Source organism: Gadus chalcogrammus, chromosome 12 (assembly GCF_026213295.1).
Source record: "Gadus chalcogrammus isolate NIFS_2021 chromosome 12, NIFS_Gcha_1.0, whole genome shotgun sequence".
In the NCBI taxonomy this organism is placed as follows: Eukaryota; Metazoa; Chordata; class Actinopteri; order Gadiformes; family Gadidae; genus Gadus; species Gadus chalcogrammus.
This window is the reverse complement of record NC_079423.1, coordinates 12,947,151-12,968,673: the sequence shown is the minus strand read 5'-3', so window position 1 is coordinate 12,968,673 and position 21,523 is coordinate 12,947,151. Positions and strand designations below refer to the sequence as shown.

Below are 21,523 nucleotides of genomic sequence, written 5' to 3'. Positions count from 1 at the left end.
CTGGTCTTGCCAGGGCTGGTGTCAAACTGAGCAGCAAGGTCATCATCAATGCTGAGGCTCCTAACACCTTCTTACTCAAGGTAAATACTTTGCACCCTCAGTGTGTGAATTCTTTAAAGTTGGATTCGATCATGTTCAGATGATTAAGGAATACAGTCAGATTTGAATGGCCATTAGATATGGTTGATGTGCGATTTTAATATGAACAAATATAAAATCAACCCCCACCCATACAAGTTTGACTCAAAGTGTCATAATGACGAGTTGGTCTCGTAACCCTTGGGTCTCTGTTGAATGCAGCCCTGCCTATTCAAACAAGTACAAGTCAGGTGGCCCTAACCTCCCATTCATTGATCCACACCAATATGCTACCACAACCAACAAATAGCCGAGGTTTTTTAACCCCATGAGATAAAAATGAAATGTGCCGCAAAATAGACAAAATTCAATGTCATCGGTGCGGGTTGGCCTGACATTGTGGCTTGACCATAGGCCAACCGCAAAATGCTCCCCTTTATAAGGCTGCTTGGGACTGCAATATGCCACATTCACAGGAGAAATGCAGGTGTTTGTGTTTGCGCTGGCTCTGGCCGTCGTGGGTGAGTCTTTCGTGTGCTCTTGTTTCAACATCTACTATTATTTTTATATATAGTTATTATTATTTGATCATTGTTATTATTTGAAATATATAGTCTTATTTTGTAGACCTACATTTCTGATATTCATTTTATTTGAACCTGGACTTGAAGTAATAATTTCAAGTCATTTAAATGTATTCTACTAGTGCAGTATCACCATTCAGAATTCATGAAAAGGTTTGAAAATGGGTAATTGTGTTTTTTTTATTCTCTAATTTCAGCGGGACAGTACGTCAACTTTGGTAAGTGTACAGGTCTACTCAGGGGGTAAACTTTCAGATGAGAATAACTCCATGGGTATCTCCATTGCTGTTTCATGAGAACTCGGATGTTAAATGGAACTGTGCTTTCAGCTCCTGACTTCGCCAGCAGCAAGACCTATGTGTACAAGTATGAGGCGGTACTCATGGCGGGCCTTCCTGAGGAGGGTCTGGCTAGCGCTGGGTTGAAGGTCCTCAGCAAAGTTCTAATCAGTAACATTGCTGAGAATACTTACCTGCTTAAGGTAAACATCCCGCTAAGGCAGCCACCCAAATGCAATTTCCCTCAAGCAGCAAAACCGGAATCGACTATTGAATTGTTTAATTATGATCTGATCTCGCTCCTAGCTTGCCGATCCTGAACTCTTTGAGTACAGTGGCGTCTTGCCCAAGGATCAATTCATCCCGGCCAACAAGCTGAAGGAAGCCCTGGCCTCCCAGCTTGCGACTCCCATCAAGTTTGAGTACGCCAATGGTGTTGTCGGGAAGGTCTACTCCCCAGAAGGCATCTCAACCACCGTGCTGAACATCTTCAGAGGTGTACTGAACATCTTGCAGCTCAATATTAAGAAGACCCAGAATGTCTACGAGCTGCAGGAGGTTTGTTATAAAGTGCAACTCCACGGTGATAGGTATTTTTTACCTGTACCGAGTTTTTCTGAATGAGCGCGTGCGTTGTGCCTTGCAGGCTGGAGCTCAGGGCGTGTGCAACACACTCTACGCCATCACTGAAGACGAGAAGGCCGACCGCATTCTGTTGACCAAGACCAGGGATCTCAATAACTGCCAGGAGAAGATTGTCAAGGATTTGGGTCTGGCTTACACAGAGAAATGCATAGAGTGCCAGAAGGTAACTCAAGCTCTTTTTGAGTTGTCTGCAATGATTTACACACTCTAGAGAAGCATGGAAACCCACAGAAACAAATCACTGAGAGCTATGTCAATGAATAACACTAATACATGAGGTACAGCTATAGCAAATAATAATAATAATAATGATAGTAACGAGATAATAACGAGATAATAAGCACACCATTAATCTCATATAAATTTGTCGAGTTATATTAAAAGAAAAAAAGTTAACATGTGCCACAGATAGTAAAAAGCATTGCCAATAACAATGCCAATGTCTGAATTTGTATATGTATGCCTCATCTCTACAGGATGCCAAGAACCTGAGGGGAGCTGCCGCATACAACTACGTCCTGAAGCCAGTCCCGACTGGAGTTCTGATCCTGCAGGCCAGCGTCAATGAGCTCATCCAGTTCTCTCCCTTCAACGAGCTTAACGGCGCTGCCCAGATGAACACCAAGTACGTGGAATAACCACAACAACCAATGTCAATATGGGAGGTGGGCAGGAAATCATCAGTTAACTGTTGTTGTTTTCAGGCAGTCCTTGGTTTTCCTTGAGATTCAGAAGACCCCCATCGCACCGGTTAACGCTCAGTATCTCCATCGTGGATCCATCAAATATGAGTTTGCCTCCGAGCTTCTGCAGTCCCCCATTATGCTGATTAAGATCACAAACCCCCAAGCTCAGGTATTTGTTTTAAGTTGTTTTAAGAAAAGTATACATTTTGTATATCATTTCAAATGAATATTGTTTTTGTAACCTTATTTCTTTCTTCTGCTCCATCAATAGGTTGTGGAGCTCCTCAACCATCTTGTCGTCAACAACATGCAAACAGTTCACGAAGAGGCCCCCATGAAGTTTCTAGAACTGATTCAGGTGCTCCGTAAATCAAACATCATGGACATTGACCAGATCTGGAGTCAATTCAAGAGCAAACCAGTCTACAGGTGATTTAGATCATACAATCATGATAAATAATGAACAAATTGGCACAAAACTGTTGAGTTGAGCTCATTTGACTTTCTTTTTGACTCTTAGACAGTGGATCCTGGATACCCTTCCCGCCATTGGAACCTCAACCACTCTGAGATTCATCAAGGAGAAGTTACTGGCTAGAGATATCAGCATTCTTGAGGCAGCTCAGGCTCTTGTAGCATCCATGCACATGGTGACAGCTGATCAGGAGGCCATTACAATTGTGGAAGTGGGTAACATTTTTAAAAGAAGCAGTTTATTGGATGGCAGTTATCATATACTATCTACTTAATTGACTTATTCCATTTGTCCAGTCCCTGATAGACAACCACTTGATTGTGGAGAATCCTGCTCTGCGTCAAATCGTCATGCTCGGCTATGGTACCATGGTTGCAAAGTTCTGCTCTGACAAGATCGCCTGCCCCTCCGAGCTCATCAAGGTAGCAAATGGAAAATTATCTTTATTTTTAACATTATAACAGTCAGGTCATGTGAATGATTCTTGATTTCCCTTTGCCAGCCCATCCACGAGAAAATCGCCAGAGCTGTTGCAGAGGAAAACTTCGAGGATATTATTTTGCTTCTGAAGGTTCTGGGTAACGCCGGACACCCCCACAGTCTTAAGACAATCACAAAGATCCTGCCCTTGTTTGGCTCTGCTGCTGCAAATCTGCCAACGAGAGTCCACGTTGACGCCATTCTGGCCATGAGGAACATCGCCAAGAAGGAGCCCAGATTGGTCCGTAATTTGTCAATTTCAATGGAATGATGAGACCTCTGCCAACATCTGCAGGAGATTCCAGATCTGAGTTTCTTTGTTTCTTCTCTCCAAAAAACAGATCCAAGATATGGTCGTACAGTTGTTCATGGATAAAGCCCTGCAGCCTGAGCTGCGAATGCTTGCGTGCATTGTGCTGTTTGAGACAAAGCCTCGCATTGGCCTGGTAACTGCTCTTGCCAACGTTCTGAAGACCGAAGAGAACCTGCAGGTGGCCAGCTTCACCTACTCCCACATGAAGTCCCTGACCAGAAGCACCGCATCTCACCAGGCGTCTGTGTAGGAACAGGCATTCCTCTTGATATCTCATGAAGTCCACATGACTGATGATAATTGTGATTCACCAATAGTGCAAGGACTTATGGTTGGCTTTTCTTGCAGTGCTGCCGCATGCAATGTTGCTGTCAGGATCCTGAGCCCCAAGTTTGATCGTCTGAGCTACCGTTTCAGCAAAGCCATTCAGATGGACGCCTACAGCGGTAAGGACACCAAGAAAAATAACATTTAGGAATCATTACCATTGTCGGGTGATTGGTTACCATTGTCGGGTGATTGGTATCTGATTGTTGTTTTTATCGAACTCTTGGACAGAGCCCATGATGCTTGGTGCTGCTGCCAGTGCATTCTACATCAACGATGCTGCCAGCATCCTTCCCAGGGCTTTCGTGGCCAAGACCCGTGGCTACCTTGCCGGAGCTGCAGCTGATGTTCTTGAGGTGTGTTGACTGAGCCCTTTCATTTAGCCATCTAAAGCAGGCTGAGCTTACAAAATAACTTACTCATTGAATTAATAAACTGAGAAAGGCCATTGGTAACCACTTTAAATTGTTCATCTCCTTCTCAGATTGGATTGAGGACCGAGGGACTCCAGGAGGCTCTCCTGAAGAACCCTGATAGCGAGAACGCTGACAGGATCACCAAGATGAGGCGTGTCATCAAGGCTGTAAGCAATCCAATGGACCAGATCACGCACAGACAAACATGCTACATGTTTCAGAATGTGACGATGTACTGCTTTGCTCTGTCCAATAGCTGTCCCAGTGGAGATCTCTGCCTACTAGCAAGCCTCTGGCCAATGTGTACATCAAGTTCCTGGGCCAGGAGATCGCCTTTGCCAACCTCGACAAAATTCTGATCGATCAGGCCATTGCAGTAAGTTTTACCTTACAATTCCCCAGCTGCTAACTAAACAAATGTCAACATTGATAATAATTAAAACATTGAAACAATGTGTTAATGTGTAAGTCACAACGTGCGTGTTACCAACCACCCCTGTTAAATAACACTTTGCCACTCCTGTTAGCTTGCCAGTAGACCCATCGTTCAGGAAATGGGAAAGGACGCTCTGAGGAGTGTGCTGTCTGGATTTACCGCCCATTTCACCAAGCCCATGCTGGCTGCTGAGGTGCGCCGCATCCTCCCCACCGCCGCCGGATTCCCCATGGAGCTCAGCATGTACACCGCTGCTGTCGCTAACGCCGCCGTCCAAAGTACGTGACTTCAGTCTATAGTAAAAACACCAAGAAGAACATGTTCCTTGTTTCTTGATGTAAACTTCTTCTGGATTGACCATAATTAGTAGTTAGTATATTGGTACATAATGAACACTACTTTATAATGCTATAAATTTGATAATTATTTCAATTGAATGAGAGAGAAGAGGCCTTGCACCATGTGGATTTTAAACATTCGGAATGTGCATTCTTTTTTCCCTTGTTTTTGTTAGTCAAGGCAAGCACCACACCTGCTCTGCCCCAGAACTTCCTTTGGGCTCATCTGCTGAAGGCCAACATTAATCTGGAGACTGAGATTAGGCCCAGGTAGGTCTTGTTGTTAGTCCTAAAATCCTATATACATATATATTTAAAAAAGATAACATAATTCATGAAACCTATAAAATCCATTGTTTCCTCTAGTATCGCTGTTCAGTCATTCGCTGTGATGGGCGTGAACACTGACCTCATCCAGTCATCTGTGCTCGTCAGAGCCAAGGTCAACTCTGTCCTGCCAAGCAAAATTGCAGCCAATCTTGATATAACTGGAGGCAACTTCAGGATCCAGGCATTGCCCGTTGCCGTGCCTGAACAACTTGCAACCGTGCGGTAAAGAAAACTCTCTCCTTTAAACAAAAACAAAAAAGACTTTGAAGGAGTGTAAAAGAAACTGGGCTCCAAGCTAGTACCATATGCAGTGGTACTAGCTTAATCCAGCTACCAACATAAATGTTAAGTCTCACATAAAATCCAGCCATTCGCCAGTCCTATGGTTTCGGCTTCCACTCCTTCACTCCAAGAAGAACTCTTTCCGTCAGAAGAATATGAGTAGACTAGAAGTTGCTACGAACTAGTTGCTTGCTACGAGAGATAGTGAGTACAAATATTAAAGACAAAGGCTTCTGCATGTTGGTTCAGTCTAGGTAGCTCCAAATAATAGGCAGGCTTTACAATTTTGACAGAGGTGTGATGGCGTGTACATCATACTCATAAGTGTCATAAGTCTCAGTGAGTTTGTCAGAAGACATAAACCTGCATACCCATGAAATAGTATGGGTGCTGAGAGCCACACCCCCACCTATCTCTCCTCTACAGACGAATCTCCATCACCTGCACCTCTGCAAGGTCTTCATGTGTATTACCCAAACATGACCTGATCCTTTTTTTCCTTAACAGTTATGAGAGTTTCGCCGTGGCAAGAAACATTGAAGATCTCCTGGCCGAGAAAATCGTGCCTATCATTCCCGCAGAGATCTTGGAGCCCCTCATCGGCAGACGGTTCGTGTCTAATGCCAACTCCATTGTGTCTGGTAGCTCGGTGAGTTGTTCACAATGATGTCTTTGAAAAAGCCTTGCCCTACTGCACCATCATTTCACCATAACTTCCTTACTTATCTTTGGTCCCTTCTTTTGTTTAGTCCAAATCCTCCGAGATCTTCTCTGACATGGTATCTGGAATGAAACCCATCATCAAGTCCAAACTTGCCCGATTTGAGAAGAAGTATTGTGCTAAGTTAGCCGCAATGAAGTCCTGCATCAAGCTGGAGTCTGAGGATGCCTCATTCATCAGGAACACACCTCTCTACCAACTGATTGGAAAGCATGTTGTCTCTGTGGTCATTAAACATGGCAAGTACTAAAAAGAAACATGTTATATGATGCATGGAAAAAACGCTCTGTGCCTCAAGTCAACCACATATCTTCCTGTATGCGTGTGTCTTATATTTTTCGACAGTTGCCGGAAAGGAGATCGAGAGAATAGAGATCGAGGTCCAAGTCGGAGCAACGGCTGCAGCAAAGCTAATTAAGCAGATCAACCTGAGCCAAGAAGAAGTAGAAGAAGAGAACGCCCAGGGCACACCTGCTCTGCTAAAGCTCAAGAAAATCCTGAATCCCTCCGTGAAAAGATCTTCCTCTTCCTCCAGCAGCTCCAGCAGCAGCGCCAAGTTGTTCTCCTCCTCCTCCTCCTCCTCCTCCTCCTCCAGCAGAAGCAGCAGCAGCAGCAGCCGTAGCAGCCGTAGCAGCAAACTGAACTCCAAATCCTCCTCCTCCTCCTCGTCTAGCTCGTCCTCCAGCTCTTCCCGCTCTGCAAGAAGCCGTCTGTCCAACGTAAGATATTGCCACCCTGAGATGCTCATGGAGATGCTGAACGTTTACAAACGGGCTCTGTGTATAGTGTATATCTATATTCGCTGATATTGACATTCGATGTTTGTTCCATGCAGACTGTTGTGTACCCGTTGAAGTTCCAAAAGGACCACAAGAAGCAGGTAGATAAGCTGTCTTATGATCTATGATTCGGTCATGATACACAATGGCATTCCTAGGTTTCTATGTTTTTTTTTGCTGGAAAGAAATTCCATATTGTAAACCAAATGTCGTTTCTCAGTCTCTCACCTCTTCAGCAAGAACCTCCACAGGCAGAAGCAGTGCTTCAAGCTTCCGGGCCATCTACAACAATGTGAGACTTTTTAATTTAGGGTGTTTGATCCCAAATGTCCACCACCTACCTGTAGGCATCCTTGAGCCAAATACCCAACTCCCTACCTGCTCCTGAACAACATAGGTCGGAAGTCACTGAGATCCCCTTGGATCGACGCAATTTGAACCACACGTAATTATTTAGATTTTATTAATTGCAACTCTCGTACTTTCTTCACAGAACAAATACCTTGGCGCTGCAGCTCCTCCTGCCTTCGCCATCTGGGTCCGTGTGGTCAGAGCTGACAACCAAATGATGGGATATGAGCTGTCTACCTACCTGGACAAGCCCAACAAAAGAGTCCAGCTGATCATTGCAGCTTTGGCCAAAGGTGACACCTGGAAACTGTGTGCTGATGGAATTCTTCTTAGCAAGCACAAAGTATCTGTAAGTAATATTTATTCATATCCTTGGTTTAATTTATTGTGCACAAAAAAAAAATCATGGAGCACGTCCATATTTGTAGGTATTATTGCTTGTATGCATTGCTTGTTCTCAGTTACAACCAGAAGTACCTTTGGATAAAAGCGGCTTCTAAAAACAATGTTGTCATGTTGTCCTCTCTCTTATTTATTTGGCATTGGCATGGATTATACATTGATGTAGAATGTTCTTTTGAATAGGCTAAGGTTGCCTGGGGAGCGGAGTGCAAGGAATACAGCGCCATGGTGACAGCTGAGACTGGCCTGGTCGTCAAAAGCCCTGCGGCTCGTCTGACAGTGTCCTGGGAAGCGCTGCCGATATCATTCAAGACTTACGCCAAGCTGTAAGAGCAACCTCACCGATGCAGCCTGTACCGTGCTACTGTAATGTAACACAGCCTATTACAATTGTGTCCCTACTCTTCCTCTTCCAGCGTCTACAAGTACATCCCTGCGTCTATCCTCGCTGGACTCGTTGAAGGGAAGGAGATCAACATTGAGAAGCAGGTTTCTCTCATCGTGGTTGCAACTACTAACAAGGACCTCGATGTGATCTTGAAGACACCAAAGGTGTGTCAAATCGACACTCTGTTCAGGATAAATGTGAAATTATATATGAATATAATATGACTCTGATATGCCATGTTGAATAATAACCAAAAAAAACATTTTGTTCTTATCCGTGCAGCACACTATCTACAAGTTAGCTCTGCACCTTCCCATTGCTCTGCCTCTCGACGGACTCACCAGCCTTACTCCCTTCGAAAACAACATCATGGAAAAAGTCCAATACGTCTTGGCTCAGGTTTATGAAGGTAAAAGGCCACTAGAACCTATGGTATTTAGCATCCAGAGAAGTTGTTTGAGTCATGGATACCTAAATGCTGTTCCCTTTTTTCCCCATTCCAGCTCAGTGTAGCTACGCCAAGAACACCCTGACCACATTCAACAACAGGAGGTACAAGAACGAGATGCCACTGTCTTGCAACCAGGTTCTGGCCCAGGATTGCTCCAAGGAGCTCAAATTCATGGTTCTGCTGAAGAAGGACAACATTGAGCAGAACTGGATAAATGTGAAGCTCGCTGACATGTGAGTACTTGTGTGTCTGTAAAGAAAAACATATTTGGTAGCCATGTGCATATGCCTAACCAAACGCCTCTTATCTTTTCTTTTAGCGATATCGACCTGTACCCCGAGAACGACAACATGATTGTGAAGGTTAACGGCATGCAGATCCCCATCAGCAACCTGCCCTACCAGCACCCCACAGGTATCTTAAAAAAACATCTAACATCCAATCTTCAACATCCTGTCATGGCACTCCGACTTCAACTCAAAATTGAAATGCTTTTCCACTTCCAAGGTACAATCCAGATCAAGTCTAACGGTGAGGGCATCTCTGTATATGCGGCCAGCCACGGTCTTCATGAGGTCTACTTCGACAGGAGCTCCTGGAAGGTAAAACTGTTAAAAACCTTTGAACAAGGACATTTAATGAAACCTAAATTCAAACTCTTATATTTATTATGTTGACCTTTGGATGTTTAGGTGTATTTCCGGACTATTTTTGGATATTATCCCAACTATTTTAGCAGGTGCCTAGACGGACTGACATGGATAGAAACGTAAGAGTTACCAGGTATTCTGACACAATGCCATCTGGACTCACAGGTCAAGTTGGCCGACTGGATGAAGGGACAGACATGCGGAATCTGTGGAAAGGCCGACGGAGAGGTCAGACAGGAGTTCCGCACCCCCAACGGACAGCTGGCCAAGGACGCCGTCAGCTACGCCCATTCCTGGGTGATCCCTGCTGAGAACTGCCAAGATGCCTCCGGTAAAACCCGCTTTGCCTTGACTCCACCTCTGCCTCGGCTGTGTTTCCTCATAGTCTGAATCTGAAAGACACCAATCACAGCAGAACAGTATAAAAAAGTTGATTTAGGGTTCAGTGTGTGCAATGTGGTAGTATCTCGCATTAGGTTGCAGAGAATATTTTAGAATACAAATATGATAAGAATCCCTAGAAATACAATAGGTATCCAAAGACACCACCGTGAATACCTAACGACAAAATAATGTACAGAAAGAAATCAATACGCACCGATGCATACGAGTAGTAGAAAGGTCGGGATGGGAAACTTGACCTCTTCATGATTCAGCATAACACTTCCCTCATCTACCCCGCTACAGAGTGCCGTATGAGACAGGAGTCAGTGAAGCTGGAGAAACAGATCATGGTCCACGGACAGGAGTCCAACTGCCACTCTGTTGAGACGGTGCTGCGTTGCCTCCCTGGATGCATCCCAGTCAAGACCACCCCGGTCACCGTTGGCTTCCACTGCCTGCCTATTAGTAAGCACCCTCAATGCCACCTTGTCACCTTTCCTTATTCCTCAAAACTAACCACTTATCAACTTCAACTGATTCCTTCACACAACAGATTTTATGCAACCGGACAAATAGTCTAGTTGTAGTGGTGTGTAGTATGTTTGACCCCCTAAAGCCAAAAGGGTTCTGGGTTGAATCCTTAATGCCTAGTCTTTCTGTAGGCATCCTTGAGCAAGATGACTTAACACCCTACACCTAAATATATCTAAAGGGGAGTCACTACTAGCACAGCTTTATAGTAATAATAACACACACACACACACACACACACACCATGCTGAGCGACCCTCAACATCATTGATGTTTTCTCCTCCTTTAGGCGCTGAGCAGCAACGCTCTGGAGATCTGAGCAGCGTCCTGGAGCAGAGTGTGGACCTGAGGGAGAGCGTGATGGCTCACTTGGCCTGCAACTGCGCCAACCTCTGTGCTTAAGCTGGCCACGCCCCGCTCACCAGAGCACCACTCCCCTTTAAGTATTTATCAATTAACTTCTGTATCCTTAAAGCGATCAAATACAACAAATATCTTTTGGGATTTTCTTGGCAGTTTGATTGGTGTCAGGGTTCTAACAATACAATGTAATGTCAAAGAGGAATAATAAAAACTTTTCCACAAATATCCCTTTTGTCCGGTATTATTGATGTACTTTTAATTATTTTAACAGAAAATAAATATTTGGGATTTAAATTATTTGAACTAATTTCTTTTTTTGGGAGAGACTCCTTTTTTGAGACTAGAATAGTTGCCTCTTTTCTGACTTATTCCTTTCATAAAACACATTCATCAACGTTGTAAAATCACTAGTTAACATTTATTGAGAACAGCTCTACCTTTCTTTATCCTCCTTAAAGAGTGTATTCAATTTGAAAACAAAATGTACGGACAAGAACACAAATTGTCCATTTGTTACCTGGACAAAGAACATGGTGAACAAAGATACTGTATGGGTAGCTTTCAACATGCTTCACTAACATTGTTGGTTCTTTAACATTCTTGACTCTCTGGGCCTCAACAAAGGCACCTTGCCATGACGTCCACTTATAGCATAGGTGTTCCATCAGGCCCAATGCAATAGAAAATACAACTAGCTACTCAATATTTGATACTAAGGTGTTATGAACATTATATTAAATGATTCGATTTAAACAGCAGCATCTCAATCCATCCTAAATATATTTAGACAATTATTCATATGACACAAAATCAAAAGAGACATTTAGCTGATGAACCCCAAATTATGACAACACCTCCATGTAAACAATGAACAATGACTCAATTGGAGTTGCGTGCAATGGTGGTGTACCGCTCACACACTGCCAAAGTAAAAGTAAAAAACATTGACATTACCATAAAAAAAAAAATAGAAAATACAAATGAAACACAACAGACTTAAAAATACTTTGGAATCACATTGAAAATAAGTTAATTAATAAGTATTGATCGAGGCTGAACCCATGTCCAAAACACCAGGGCGCTGTGCTTAACCATTTCCTTTGGCTCCTTCATCTGTGGTCAATCATGTTAGTTTGTTTTTTTAGATCTACTTCACAGATGTATCTCTGTGATTTAGACTCAGAGCTCCTGTTGCGTCGTGTCTGTGATTGATTGATTGATTAATTGATTGATTAATTGATTGTAAATGATTGATTGAGCAACTGCTTCATTACTTTCGACCAACTGCGTGACGAGTTGTCTTCAAGCGCTGGCCTTCCCTATCTGGGTGTGCGACTACAAAGCCGCACGGTTCTTCATCATTATAAGCTGCTGTTACGTGGGAAACTAATGCACAATCATTGAGTCCTCTGTCTCTGCATCCCAAGCCGGTTTCTTGTGATTAACTCATTTATTCGTAAGCCTTATTTCAGCTGGTCAACTGTGTGCGCACGGTGGCCGTTCCCCCGCTAGAACCAATCGGCAGTTCTCCTATGCAGCCGTTGATTGTGATTGGTTGGGTCGGGCTGTGGCTGAAAGAGAGGGTTTTTTTTTTTTTACACAGTCACTTTATTGCAGAGTCTCACTGTCAATAGTGTTTAACCTGAACCCGTTTATACCTTGCATTTTATGTTAATAGACTACATTCCTTTTTTCTTTATTTTCATCACTACTGTATGTATATTACCATTGCCCTGCTTTATACAAATGGTATTGTAAGAATATTATACTGCACATTTTGATGATAAAACACTTTGACTTTGACAGCTCATTTAGTCCTAAAACGTACATATACATAGTTTTTGGTCTTCTAGGCAGATAGCTGTGCCTTTATCGGTACCTGCTTTCCGGGGAGGGAGGAAGACTGCGGTAAGGGTCTGCTGTGGACTGGGTCTGGAGAGCTTGGCATCTAGGTGAGGAAGAGGTCTCAGGGGACGGGGATCCAGGCAAGCATTCTGGGGAGAAGACTGACGCAGCCTCCTGCTCGCCTGCATGGTGGAATCATTCATAATCAATCATTAAAGGTGACATATTATACCACCATGTGTGAGTGTGATTAGCCATTACAAGCCGTTTTGAAAATCTGCCTCTTCTGATATCACAAGTGGGCGTGTCCACCTAGATGTGTGCTGGATAGATCAGTCTACCAGCCTGCCCAGTGGACTGTAGCAAACGTTGCTCATCTATTCATCATAAATCTCGGTGGACACGCTCACTTGTGATGTCAGAAGAGGCAGATTTTCAAAACGGCTTGTAATTGCTAATCACACAACTGGTGGTATAATATGACACCTTTAATCATCATCAATAACAGATCATTCGTATTACTTTATTGCCTTGGTAGTTTCTGAAAATCGTGAAAGAAACAGCGTTGGTGATTAACAAGATACCGGTTAGGATAAGACTCACATATTGATAGGGCACTTTTACCTTCAGTCATCTGGGGTTGGTTCTGGTCGGTGAAGGGAGTCCAGTGTAGGAACTGGTGCTTGAGCCACGTGGCGCGGTCCTCCTCGAACATCATTCGCTGCCAATACCAAAACAAATATATGATAAAGGATTTGTACAAATATGATATTACAGACACAACAATTCAGGTTGGTACGATACGAAATTGTGGCACTATGGATAAAACATGCTTGACTGAGTTTGTATCTAGCAACAATGCTGAATTAGGGATGCTCGATTATGGGAAAAATCATAATCATGATTATTTTGGTAAATATTGAAATCACGATTATTCAAACGATTATTTTTGAGTTTGAAAACATGTTGTATTTCTTCAGCATGTCTCTCCCAAAAAAAACTTTGAAATTTCGCCTTAAGAAAATACACAAAATGGTCAAAAAGAAAATGTTCCAATCTAAAATAATGTACAGATATGTATCCAGCTGTTCTGCCCTTTCTATAAAACATTAAATAATTTAAAAAGAAAAAACTTGATTATGTTAATTTTGTGACCGTTTGACGCTAAATCAAATTTGATTAATCGCCCAGCCCTATGCTGAATCAAAGACATGTTGATTCATGAAAGTATGCCTAAACTCGCACACAACGTCTAACTGATCACTGTTTTGTTTGTTTTTTTGTTTTGTTTTGTCTTGTTTTTGTTTTATTTATTTCTTATTGCTTATGTTTATTTATTTATTTATTTATTTATTTATTTTTTCCACAATGTCTTGTTTTTTAAAAAATGTATGATGACTATATGCTCTGTAAGGTGACCTTGGGTGTTTTGAAAGGCGCCTCTAAATTAAATGTATTATTATTATTATTATTATTAAAGCAGCATGACATTCCCACTTTGTAAGCATCTCTTCTTTTAACAACGACAACAATTACCCACAACCGTTCCCGCCAAAAGTACAGTGAGGTTATTTGTTCTTTGTGTTTTTCGCTCCCACCTCGTGGCTCAACCGTATGGCCGCCTCGGTGAAGGTCTTCCTCTCCTTCTCAAAGTGGGTCCTCTGTTCCTCCAGAGCCCTCCAGTCTTCCCCAAGCCTCCCCCTCTCCCCCGGCCTCCCTCCCTCCCCCTGCATGGGACTGCCGGGGGGTAGCGAGGCCGCCTCCTCCTCCTCACTCGGGGAAGTCAGCCGCTGCTGTTGGGCAGAGGGACAGAGGGAACTGTGAGTGATCACTGACGGACGCAAGGAGCAACTGTAGCTCACTGATATCGGCGCAAGTTACACTTCAAGTTTGGAGTCATTCGTAGTGATGCCGTCAGTTGCTGTTTTTTTAATTAAAGAAAATTATGTAGGAACTGGAACTTGAGTGTATATAAAGGGGACTTTAAAATCTGCCCAGGTTATATAAAAAAAAATAGGTCAACCTAGGTTGTAGAGACAACTCATGCTACTTAAGCTCGCTAGTTAGGGAACTTAGAAAGTGCAGAGGTTTAATACTAGATTCTACCGTTTTAATAATGATGCAATTATAGGTATTTAAAGTATAGTAGTTTTTTTTTTTGCAAGAGAATGATGAGCCACAAAAACACACACAAATGTTTTGTTACTAATCCGTAGTGAACTAGCAGTCAATGACGATGATCAGACCTGCAGTAGCTGCTGCTGGCTGTGAATGAAGTCTTTGCACTGCTGGATCTCCAGCTTCAGCCGCTCCATCTCCTGCCCGTGGGTCTCCAGGGGGACGGCATCAGGCTCGGCGCCCTCCCCAGCCTGCACCAAAGACGCTGCGCCACAACACAAGACCACAGCAACCCTCGAGTTTCAATCACTCTGGTTTTGGGTCGGTCGAACCCATTCAACTGTATTTTTTAATTCAATTTTTTTTTTTTGGGTTAAATATTGTAAAATATATATTTTTCTTTGCCATCTGAATATTATCTAACAATATAATCATTAAAGTCAATAAAAGTAATAAAAACATTAGAGCTATTTGCTTATCTTTAGCTGTTCAAAGAAGCACTTAAATCATGAACATGACACCGTGGAAAGTGCTCTATACGCACATCATTGGTAAAAGCATTTTTATATTAGGTACATTGTATATATATATATATCCAGCAATGTCTAATGTTGCTACCAGTAGCTATATGGACGTCAGTGTTATGATTGACTATTAATCCATTAGGTTTCAAAAAGCGAAGATTCAAGTTGCCTTTGCAGTAAGGTACAACTTCCCCGGTGACATGGCGACCACGAGGTCCACTACCTTGGCTGTCCAGTCTCTCCATGTGGCTCTTGAGTTTCCTCCACTTCAGGCGAATACTGTTGGTCAGCTTCTCCCTGGCGTCCACGCAAGACCCCTCAAACTCCTCTTTACTGGACTCTAAAACCTCCTCTGAGTCCTCCGAATCTCCCTGTACAGTGTAGAAGGTATCATGACATCGTGTGCAATGACACCGGTGTATTTCATCGGCTCTACGAACACACTAGAAGCGAGCAGCTTGACAGGAAGTCCATAATAAAGAATCCGAAAATCTCATCAAGCAACCAATCAGACCGATTTTTTTCCGTTTCATGACATAAGCGCTAACAAAAATGTCAGTTTTTCGTAACTTTTGCCATCTTCTTTTGATAAAAAAATGTCAGTGTGACGCGTTAACATTTTAACATGAGCCTGGTGGACCTAAGGCCTCAATACTTCTCCCCGAACCTGTGTTTGCGGGTCGCCAGGCGTCTCTTCTCGCCTGGCGGGCTTGGAGCCACGCAGCAGGGAGACCATGTCCCTCTTCATCTGCTGCAGGACCTTCCGCTGCTCCGAGTTCTCCAGCACCAGCTCCCTCTGACGGGCGTCGTAGTCGCTCAGCAGGGTGCGGTACACCTCCCCTTCGTGCCTTTGGGGGGGGGAGTCGTTCACACATAGAATAGGATAAATCTTTAATGTCCACCAAGGTGGACCTTTTTTTTTGGCTCACCAGGCATAAAAGACAGATCAACATGCAGACATTTTATCTCAGACATATAATGAAAATTCAGGATAAAATGAGAAGAATACATATAGAAGACATAAAAATAAAATTTAAGGTAAAAGTTTGATGTTGTCACTTGGTTTGGTTGAGGATACTGATTCACACATACACGCGGTCGAATTTCAGAAGCAGCGGGACGTTAGCAGTTAGCTTCATAGGAGAACACAGTACTGGTTGTGTCTCGACCGTTGATGAAAGTATTTGGGGTTTTACTGGTCCGTTGAGGACTATAATACAAGGCAATTGCTAATGGTCAGTTAATAAAGAAAGCTGGTTCTTCTGTTGTGAATTTTGACATCCGCACTTTAATAAAGTTCTGCCCCATAATAGTATGCATCCCGATTCTATTATCATGGTGATAATAATTATGTAATGATATCATATTATTGTATGATAATGATGCTCCTCGAATCTAATTCCCCTTATCTGTAATGTAGCCCCTTCAGCTCATTGAGTTCTAGGCGTTCCAGGTGGGAGTTCTACAGAACATACCTGGCCTCTGTCCTCCCAGTTTTCCACATGCTTCGTTTCCCGTCAGCGCGTTCAACGTAATTTAACACTTCCATTGCTGCCAGTAAAAAATACAAGAACAAAAATATAAATTTCAGAATATAAAGAAATAAACCATGATTGCATTGTATGACATCATCGGAGATTAACTGTAATATGTATAAATTATAAGCTTATATACAAAGGCAACATAATAAACATTTGAGACCTTGTTTCTTCTCCTTTTTGTCGACAAGGAGCTGATTCAAGCGTTCCTTCAGTTTGCCAAACTCTCGCTCCTTCCTCTTCATGTCATGATTGTACTGACTCGCCCGACTAGCAATTATGTTTTGGAGTCTTTGGACCTGTCAAAACATAACACACACTGGTGAAGTCAACATACTTTCCCTCAGGGAACCAGATCTGGTTTCACAATACAGACTTGCCATCAAAGTAAATATTACATCATCTGTACCTCTTCTTTTTCATTTTTTAGGCAACTCTGTAAGTTCTTCACTTTAAGTTGCAGCTGACGCTCTTTCTCAAGCAGAGATGTGTTTTCTCTTTTAGAAAGTTCCAGCTGGCCCTGTAGGACAATACACAGCAGAAATACAAGAATCACAACAAGATACAACTAAGGGATTACAATTCAATTGGGTAACGTCGTCTGAGATTAATATTTAATCCGTCGATCAAAAAGATCAACATGTTCAACAAAGTATGGCCGGTATAGATCAGTGTGCACTTCTCATCGGTTGTGCACTTATCAAGCCTAAGTGAATGATGAAGCTTAAATCAAACGCAGGCTCAACTCTGACCAGTAAAAACCTACATGTCCCAAGCACACACACCGTTGTTGAACGGTTTTTCGTTCGTGCGTGCGCGGCTGCTGTTCTAGGGGAGAGGGGAGGGCTTTCCCGTCACCTTAAGGCGGGTGTTGCTGAGCTGCAGGAGCTCTGCGTTGCTGGCCGAGCGTTGTCGCTCCACCTCCATGTCGTCCAGTGCTCTCAGGCCCTGGCGCTGCAGCTGGATCAGCTCGTACAGGCTGTTGAGCGCCGCCACCACGTTGAGCTCCGCTGGCCCGTCGGTCGGGGTCCACACGGCGCGCAGGCCCAGAGACGACACCTCCTGGGGAACGGGCACGAGAGACACAGGAGGCACATGTGATACGGATCCACAAGGCGTGTTCCCTTCTCTTTCAGAAACATCCTTTGTGCCAGTGGGTCATTTAAGAGACATGCTTGATCCGTCTGTTTCAAGGTTTTTGCCCCAGGGGTATCTGGGAATAAGTGATACGTTGATACCTGTGGTTGTCTATGAAGGATTGTCTAGAATCCCAGGCTCAGTTGAAATGCTAATGTTATTTTTCAGACTCCTTAGAAGCACCAAAGAGCAATAGACATCCATTCAATGTTCCCCATAATACAGCCGACCCACAAACAGTACACCTACATTCAGTGTGGAGTAATCATAGCATATAGGATGGTAACGTCTTCCTCTGTGCTGCTCAGCGCACACCTCAGCCAAAGAACACACGTTGAGTCACACGCACCTGATTGATGTACGAGCGACATTCTAGGACGTTGTCCTCGGTGCAGAACGAGGTGAGCACGAAGGGGCTCCTGTGCCCGGATAGAGAGGGAGCCTCTGATTGGCTGAAATGGCCCAGGGGAGACATCCTATATACGACAGCGCTGCCGGCAGTGTTCTGGTGTTCTGCGCATGCAAAGAAAGAAAGTATAAAAAGAGCTTTGTCAGACCTCGTGGTCTCAATTCACGGGATTGGCATTCATGTAATAAAGTGTGAATGGCCTGAGCACAGTATGAGTTACAATACAACAGTTGATGTATTTTGGCCTTGATCAACAAGCACTACAAGTCCATACTGCTAATACTGCTAGTCAAATAAATAGATATTTATTTGACTACCGTATATGTTTCTTATTAAGGTTAATCCAGAGGAGTACCTGTATAATAAATACAAACATGTTTTTGTTTTACTTCTTACTATAATGTAACAATAATGTCAATTAGAACTTTTTCATTACACAGGCCTTTGGAAGAGGGCAGTGTTTCTAACAAAGTGCTACTTCATTGTAACACATATACAGATTGATATGAAGACAGTGCAACTGTCGGTAACAAGTCTCACACATCATCCTCTATCACATTCAGAAACACTACGCCTACTGCAAATCTACAACAAATAGGGCAGTTTTCCCAGGGAGACTGGAGCCTGGAAGGTCACACTCACCGAGGGCCGACTCTGGCATCGTGGTCCGGGGCTCCCAGGAGTCTGTGTATCTGGCTCATCCGCTACACCCCAGATCTGCCTACATACGCACACACACACACACGGATCCTGAAATAGACGCTTCAGATTAGGATGAGTGGCGCACCGTCTGGATTAGGCACAAGGTCAGAGAGTGAGCCGAGCAAAGCACAATGCAAAACCCAGATTCTGGGTCTGTTTATTGTCCTGTCGTGTTTCGTGTGTCACGTGAAAATGTAATTGAATTGAATGAATAGTAACTGAATTGAATCTAACTGAATTGAAGATGCACTAGAGACACCATTATTCAAACTAAATACCTAGTTCCTCACTAATTAGGGATCAGCAACTCATTAACTCTGATGGAAATTACTTTGATGGCCCAGGCTTGATGAAGCATTCTGCCTTTCTTTCTGATAGAAGTTGGCCTTCTTTTAGAGATGCCTTGCATTGTTCCCATAGAGATAAGCATGTCTGGTTGGAGGTAAGGCACCAGGAGAACAGCTAATCTCCCTTAGTATGCTGACTAAAGACAACCCTCGCTGTAAACAAGTTGTATATTTTACAAATATATACATAGAGGTACAGAATACATTAATATATCGATAATAGTGCATCAATTTGTAATAGTTTTAATGTAGGATTTTGTATCCCAAACTCAGATTATATGGATGCAATCAAGTAAATTGATGTTAAACATTCATTATAGTAGCTTAGTAATAATAAAACAATGTGTCACAATAGATGTGTTCAGAAGGTACATTGGTGGAGGTAAAGGCTACACACAGTAATTCTACCTGCCAGATGGCAAGCCCAAGTCACGAAGCTTAACGAGAAGTGAGCTACTTAATGGCCTATTGAATCAACAAGTATTTAATTAATTGATTTGAAGTACACCACGCGTAAACGTCGCATACGAGTCAGGCAATCGTGACATACGCCCTATGCGATCATTGAAGTCTAAAGTATCAAACCTGATAGTGTGTCTTAAGGAAATACTTTGCATAGGTTATTACAGATAGGGAGCGGGTTAATAGTAATCTCAAGGATTGGATCGAATTTTCTCAGCATAGATCAGCTGGGTAAGGTTATCAAGAGTAACATTTTACTAAGTCGCATGTTATTAGTCATATGGGAGCGTATCGGAGTACTGGCAGCTCGGTAGTCAAAGCGCAACCCCTCGCAGCGGACGTGGATCACAAATCCATATAACAGCTAAAAAAGGCAAGATAAAGAGTGACTTCACGCCAGCAATATTGAGCGTTACAATACGAGACCCTATGAGGAACAGAAACTGGGTTACTTACGTGTTATTTTCCTGCTGTCTCATAACATAGTCCATTCACTGTCCCGATCTCCGACGCCGCCCGTGTACGCCGTCACACCAAACACTACGGTAACTCGTTGTCTAGCAACCAAACGCTGCTTTGCTTTGATTGGGTCTCGTCTAGGATTTGCTTCCGGTGAATTTGCGCAGAATTGCAACTCGCTTCAACCTCCCTGTGGACGTAAGTAGTGGAGGAAATTTATTTTGCTTTACAAATAACAATACAATATTACATTTACGAAGTTTTTGATACATTTATCATCCAGGTGCTTTTTAATTCAGCCCTTTGTTACCCAGTACAAAACGCATTCCTCAGTGTTGACTGTCAACAACATCTGAGTCGGTACCCCCATTTAAATCCATGCCTTGCTTTATGTAGGCCAGATAGATGCTATTCCAAGAATGATGACGTAAAAAGTGGAACAATAAGCACATTGGACAAAATTGCAATCGCAGTCTTGGATACGATGAAACCCAACCTGACCTAAGAAGCAGTTATGCCTGTCAGCGTTGTTGATGTACAGTATGTCTGCCATTCATTGAACGCTTATCACGACTGCAGTAACATGGTGTGCTCGGATGTTGGGGAGCTATTGGATGGGCTGGAGTGGGTGGAGTGATAATGTTAAGTTTCCTTATAAATAACCTCATTCCCTAGATGAGTTTTTACCTACCTCCTTATGCTGTCTGGAGGTAACAGCAGATTAAACATGGTGGTGGATGATATATGATGCCTGTATCCACTACCTGGTTGTTTTCATTTTGCATGTTTGATTTATGTTTGAAGCAAATGTAAACCTACTTTCTGCGTCTCTAGCCATTTATTACAACAGGTTACTATTAAGTATTAGGACACATTACAATCATAACAATCATTTTACAGTTGCAAAAGATGACTAAATATACTTATTTCAAAGTATTCGCAAATTATTTATATGAAATTGCATGACATGTATTCCAAGGCAACCTCCACCGTGACTGGCTTCAGTTATTTAGAGAGAGAAAATAATTCACGGTTTCTATAGTTTCCTCATGAAGGAAAGAGGAGCAACCAGTCTGTAACTCTTCACTATCCACTACATTTGGGGCCTTAACAACAATGACCAATCCTCAAACACTTTTCCCTCACTCAGATGATTGATTGAAAAAATAAGGTCAAATTGTATTAGAAGGTGACACACACATGACGCTACAGAATAGCTAAAACAAAAAGTTTCTTTCACGAGCTATGGACACATTGTCTGATCCTATTTCAGAATTAACATGAGCGAGCATTT

At 42.9% G+C, this 21,523-nt stretch overlaps 2 protein-coding genes across 3 annotated transcripts; one reads left to right on the top strand and one right to left on the bottom strand.

Annotated features, from left to right (window-relative positions):
• Positions 1-559: 559 nt before the first annotated feature.
• On the top strand, positions 560-10,913 carry LOC130393895 (vitellogenin-like). The gene is made up of 34 exons (XM_056604653.1): positions 560-599; positions 860-880; positions 992-1,143; positions 1,247-1,498; positions 1,587-1,748; positions 2,062-2,210; positions 2,290-2,440; positions 2,543-2,700; positions 2,792-2,957; positions 3,043-3,168; positions 3,249-3,467; positions 3,568-3,785; positions 3,888-3,985; positions 4,098-4,222; positions 4,351-4,449; positions 4,539-4,658; positions 4,810-4,996; positions 5,233-5,326; positions 5,423-5,608; positions 6,176-6,317; positions 6,418-6,628; positions 6,735-7,108; positions 7,225-7,269; positions 7,389-7,460; positions 7,662-7,868; positions 8,105-8,247; positions 8,338-8,473; positions 8,592-8,718; positions 8,813-8,993; positions 9,080-9,174; positions 9,268-9,362; positions 9,576-9,741; positions 10,098-10,259; positions 10,615-10,913. Exons 1-34 carry the CDS (start codon positions 560-562, stop codon positions 10,725-10,727), a joined length of 4,992 nt encoding a protein of 1,663 aa, XP_056460628.1. The 3' UTR covers positions 10,728-10,913.
• On the bottom strand, positions 10,397-20,364 carry LOC130393898 (afadin- and alpha-actinin-binding protein-like). Of its 2 annotated transcripts, none has more exons than XM_056604656.1 (14): positions 20,227-20,364; positions 18,902-19,009; positions 18,200-18,363; positions 17,572-17,775; positions 17,123-17,233; positions 16,877-17,012; positions 16,651-16,726; positions 15,843-16,023; positions 15,399-15,546; positions 14,780-14,916; positions 14,132-14,326; positions 13,158-13,254; positions 12,568-12,715; positions 10,397-12,259 (listed from the first exon to the last, which is right to left on the bottom strand). In XM_056604656.1, the coding sequence occupies exons 2-14, from the start codon at positions 18,918-18,920 to the stop codon at positions 12,157-12,159; spliced, it is 1,719 nt and encodes a 572-aa protein (XP_056460631.1). In that variant the 5' UTR covers positions 18,921-19,009; positions 20,227-20,364; the 3' UTR covers positions 10,397-12,156. The 2 variants fall into 2 exon arrangements, with proteins under 2 accessions (XP_056460631.1, XP_056460632.1); XM_056604657.1 differs by having other exon boundaries at positions 18,902-18,980.
• Positions 20,365-21,523: the final 1,159 nt, after the last annotated feature.

Bases quoted from the DNA above. Each gene is read 5' to 3' on its own strand.
- LOC130393895 (XM_056604653.1), top strand. From the start codon at position 560: ATGCAGGTGTTTGTGTTTGCGCTGGCTCTGGCCGTCGTGG. The intron at 3,468-3,567 runs GTCCGTAATTTG...TCCAAAAAACAG, and splicing joins CCAAGAAGGAGCCCAGATTG to ATCCAAGATATGGTCGTACA. The intron at 9,363-9,575 runs GTAAAACTGTTA...CTGGACTCACAG, and splicing joins TCGACAGGAGCTCCTGGAAG to GTCAAGTTGGCCGACTGGAT.
- LOC130393898 (XM_056604656.1), bottom strand. The intron at 17,776-18,199 runs GTGCGTGTGACT...CCCGTTCCCCAG, and splicing joins GTCGCTCGTACATCAATCAG to GAGGTGTCGTCTCTGGGCCT. The intron at 17,234-17,571 runs GTGACGGGAAAG...ATTGTCCTACAG, and splicing joins TCAGCAACACCCGCCTTAAG to GGCCAGCTGGAACTTTCTAA.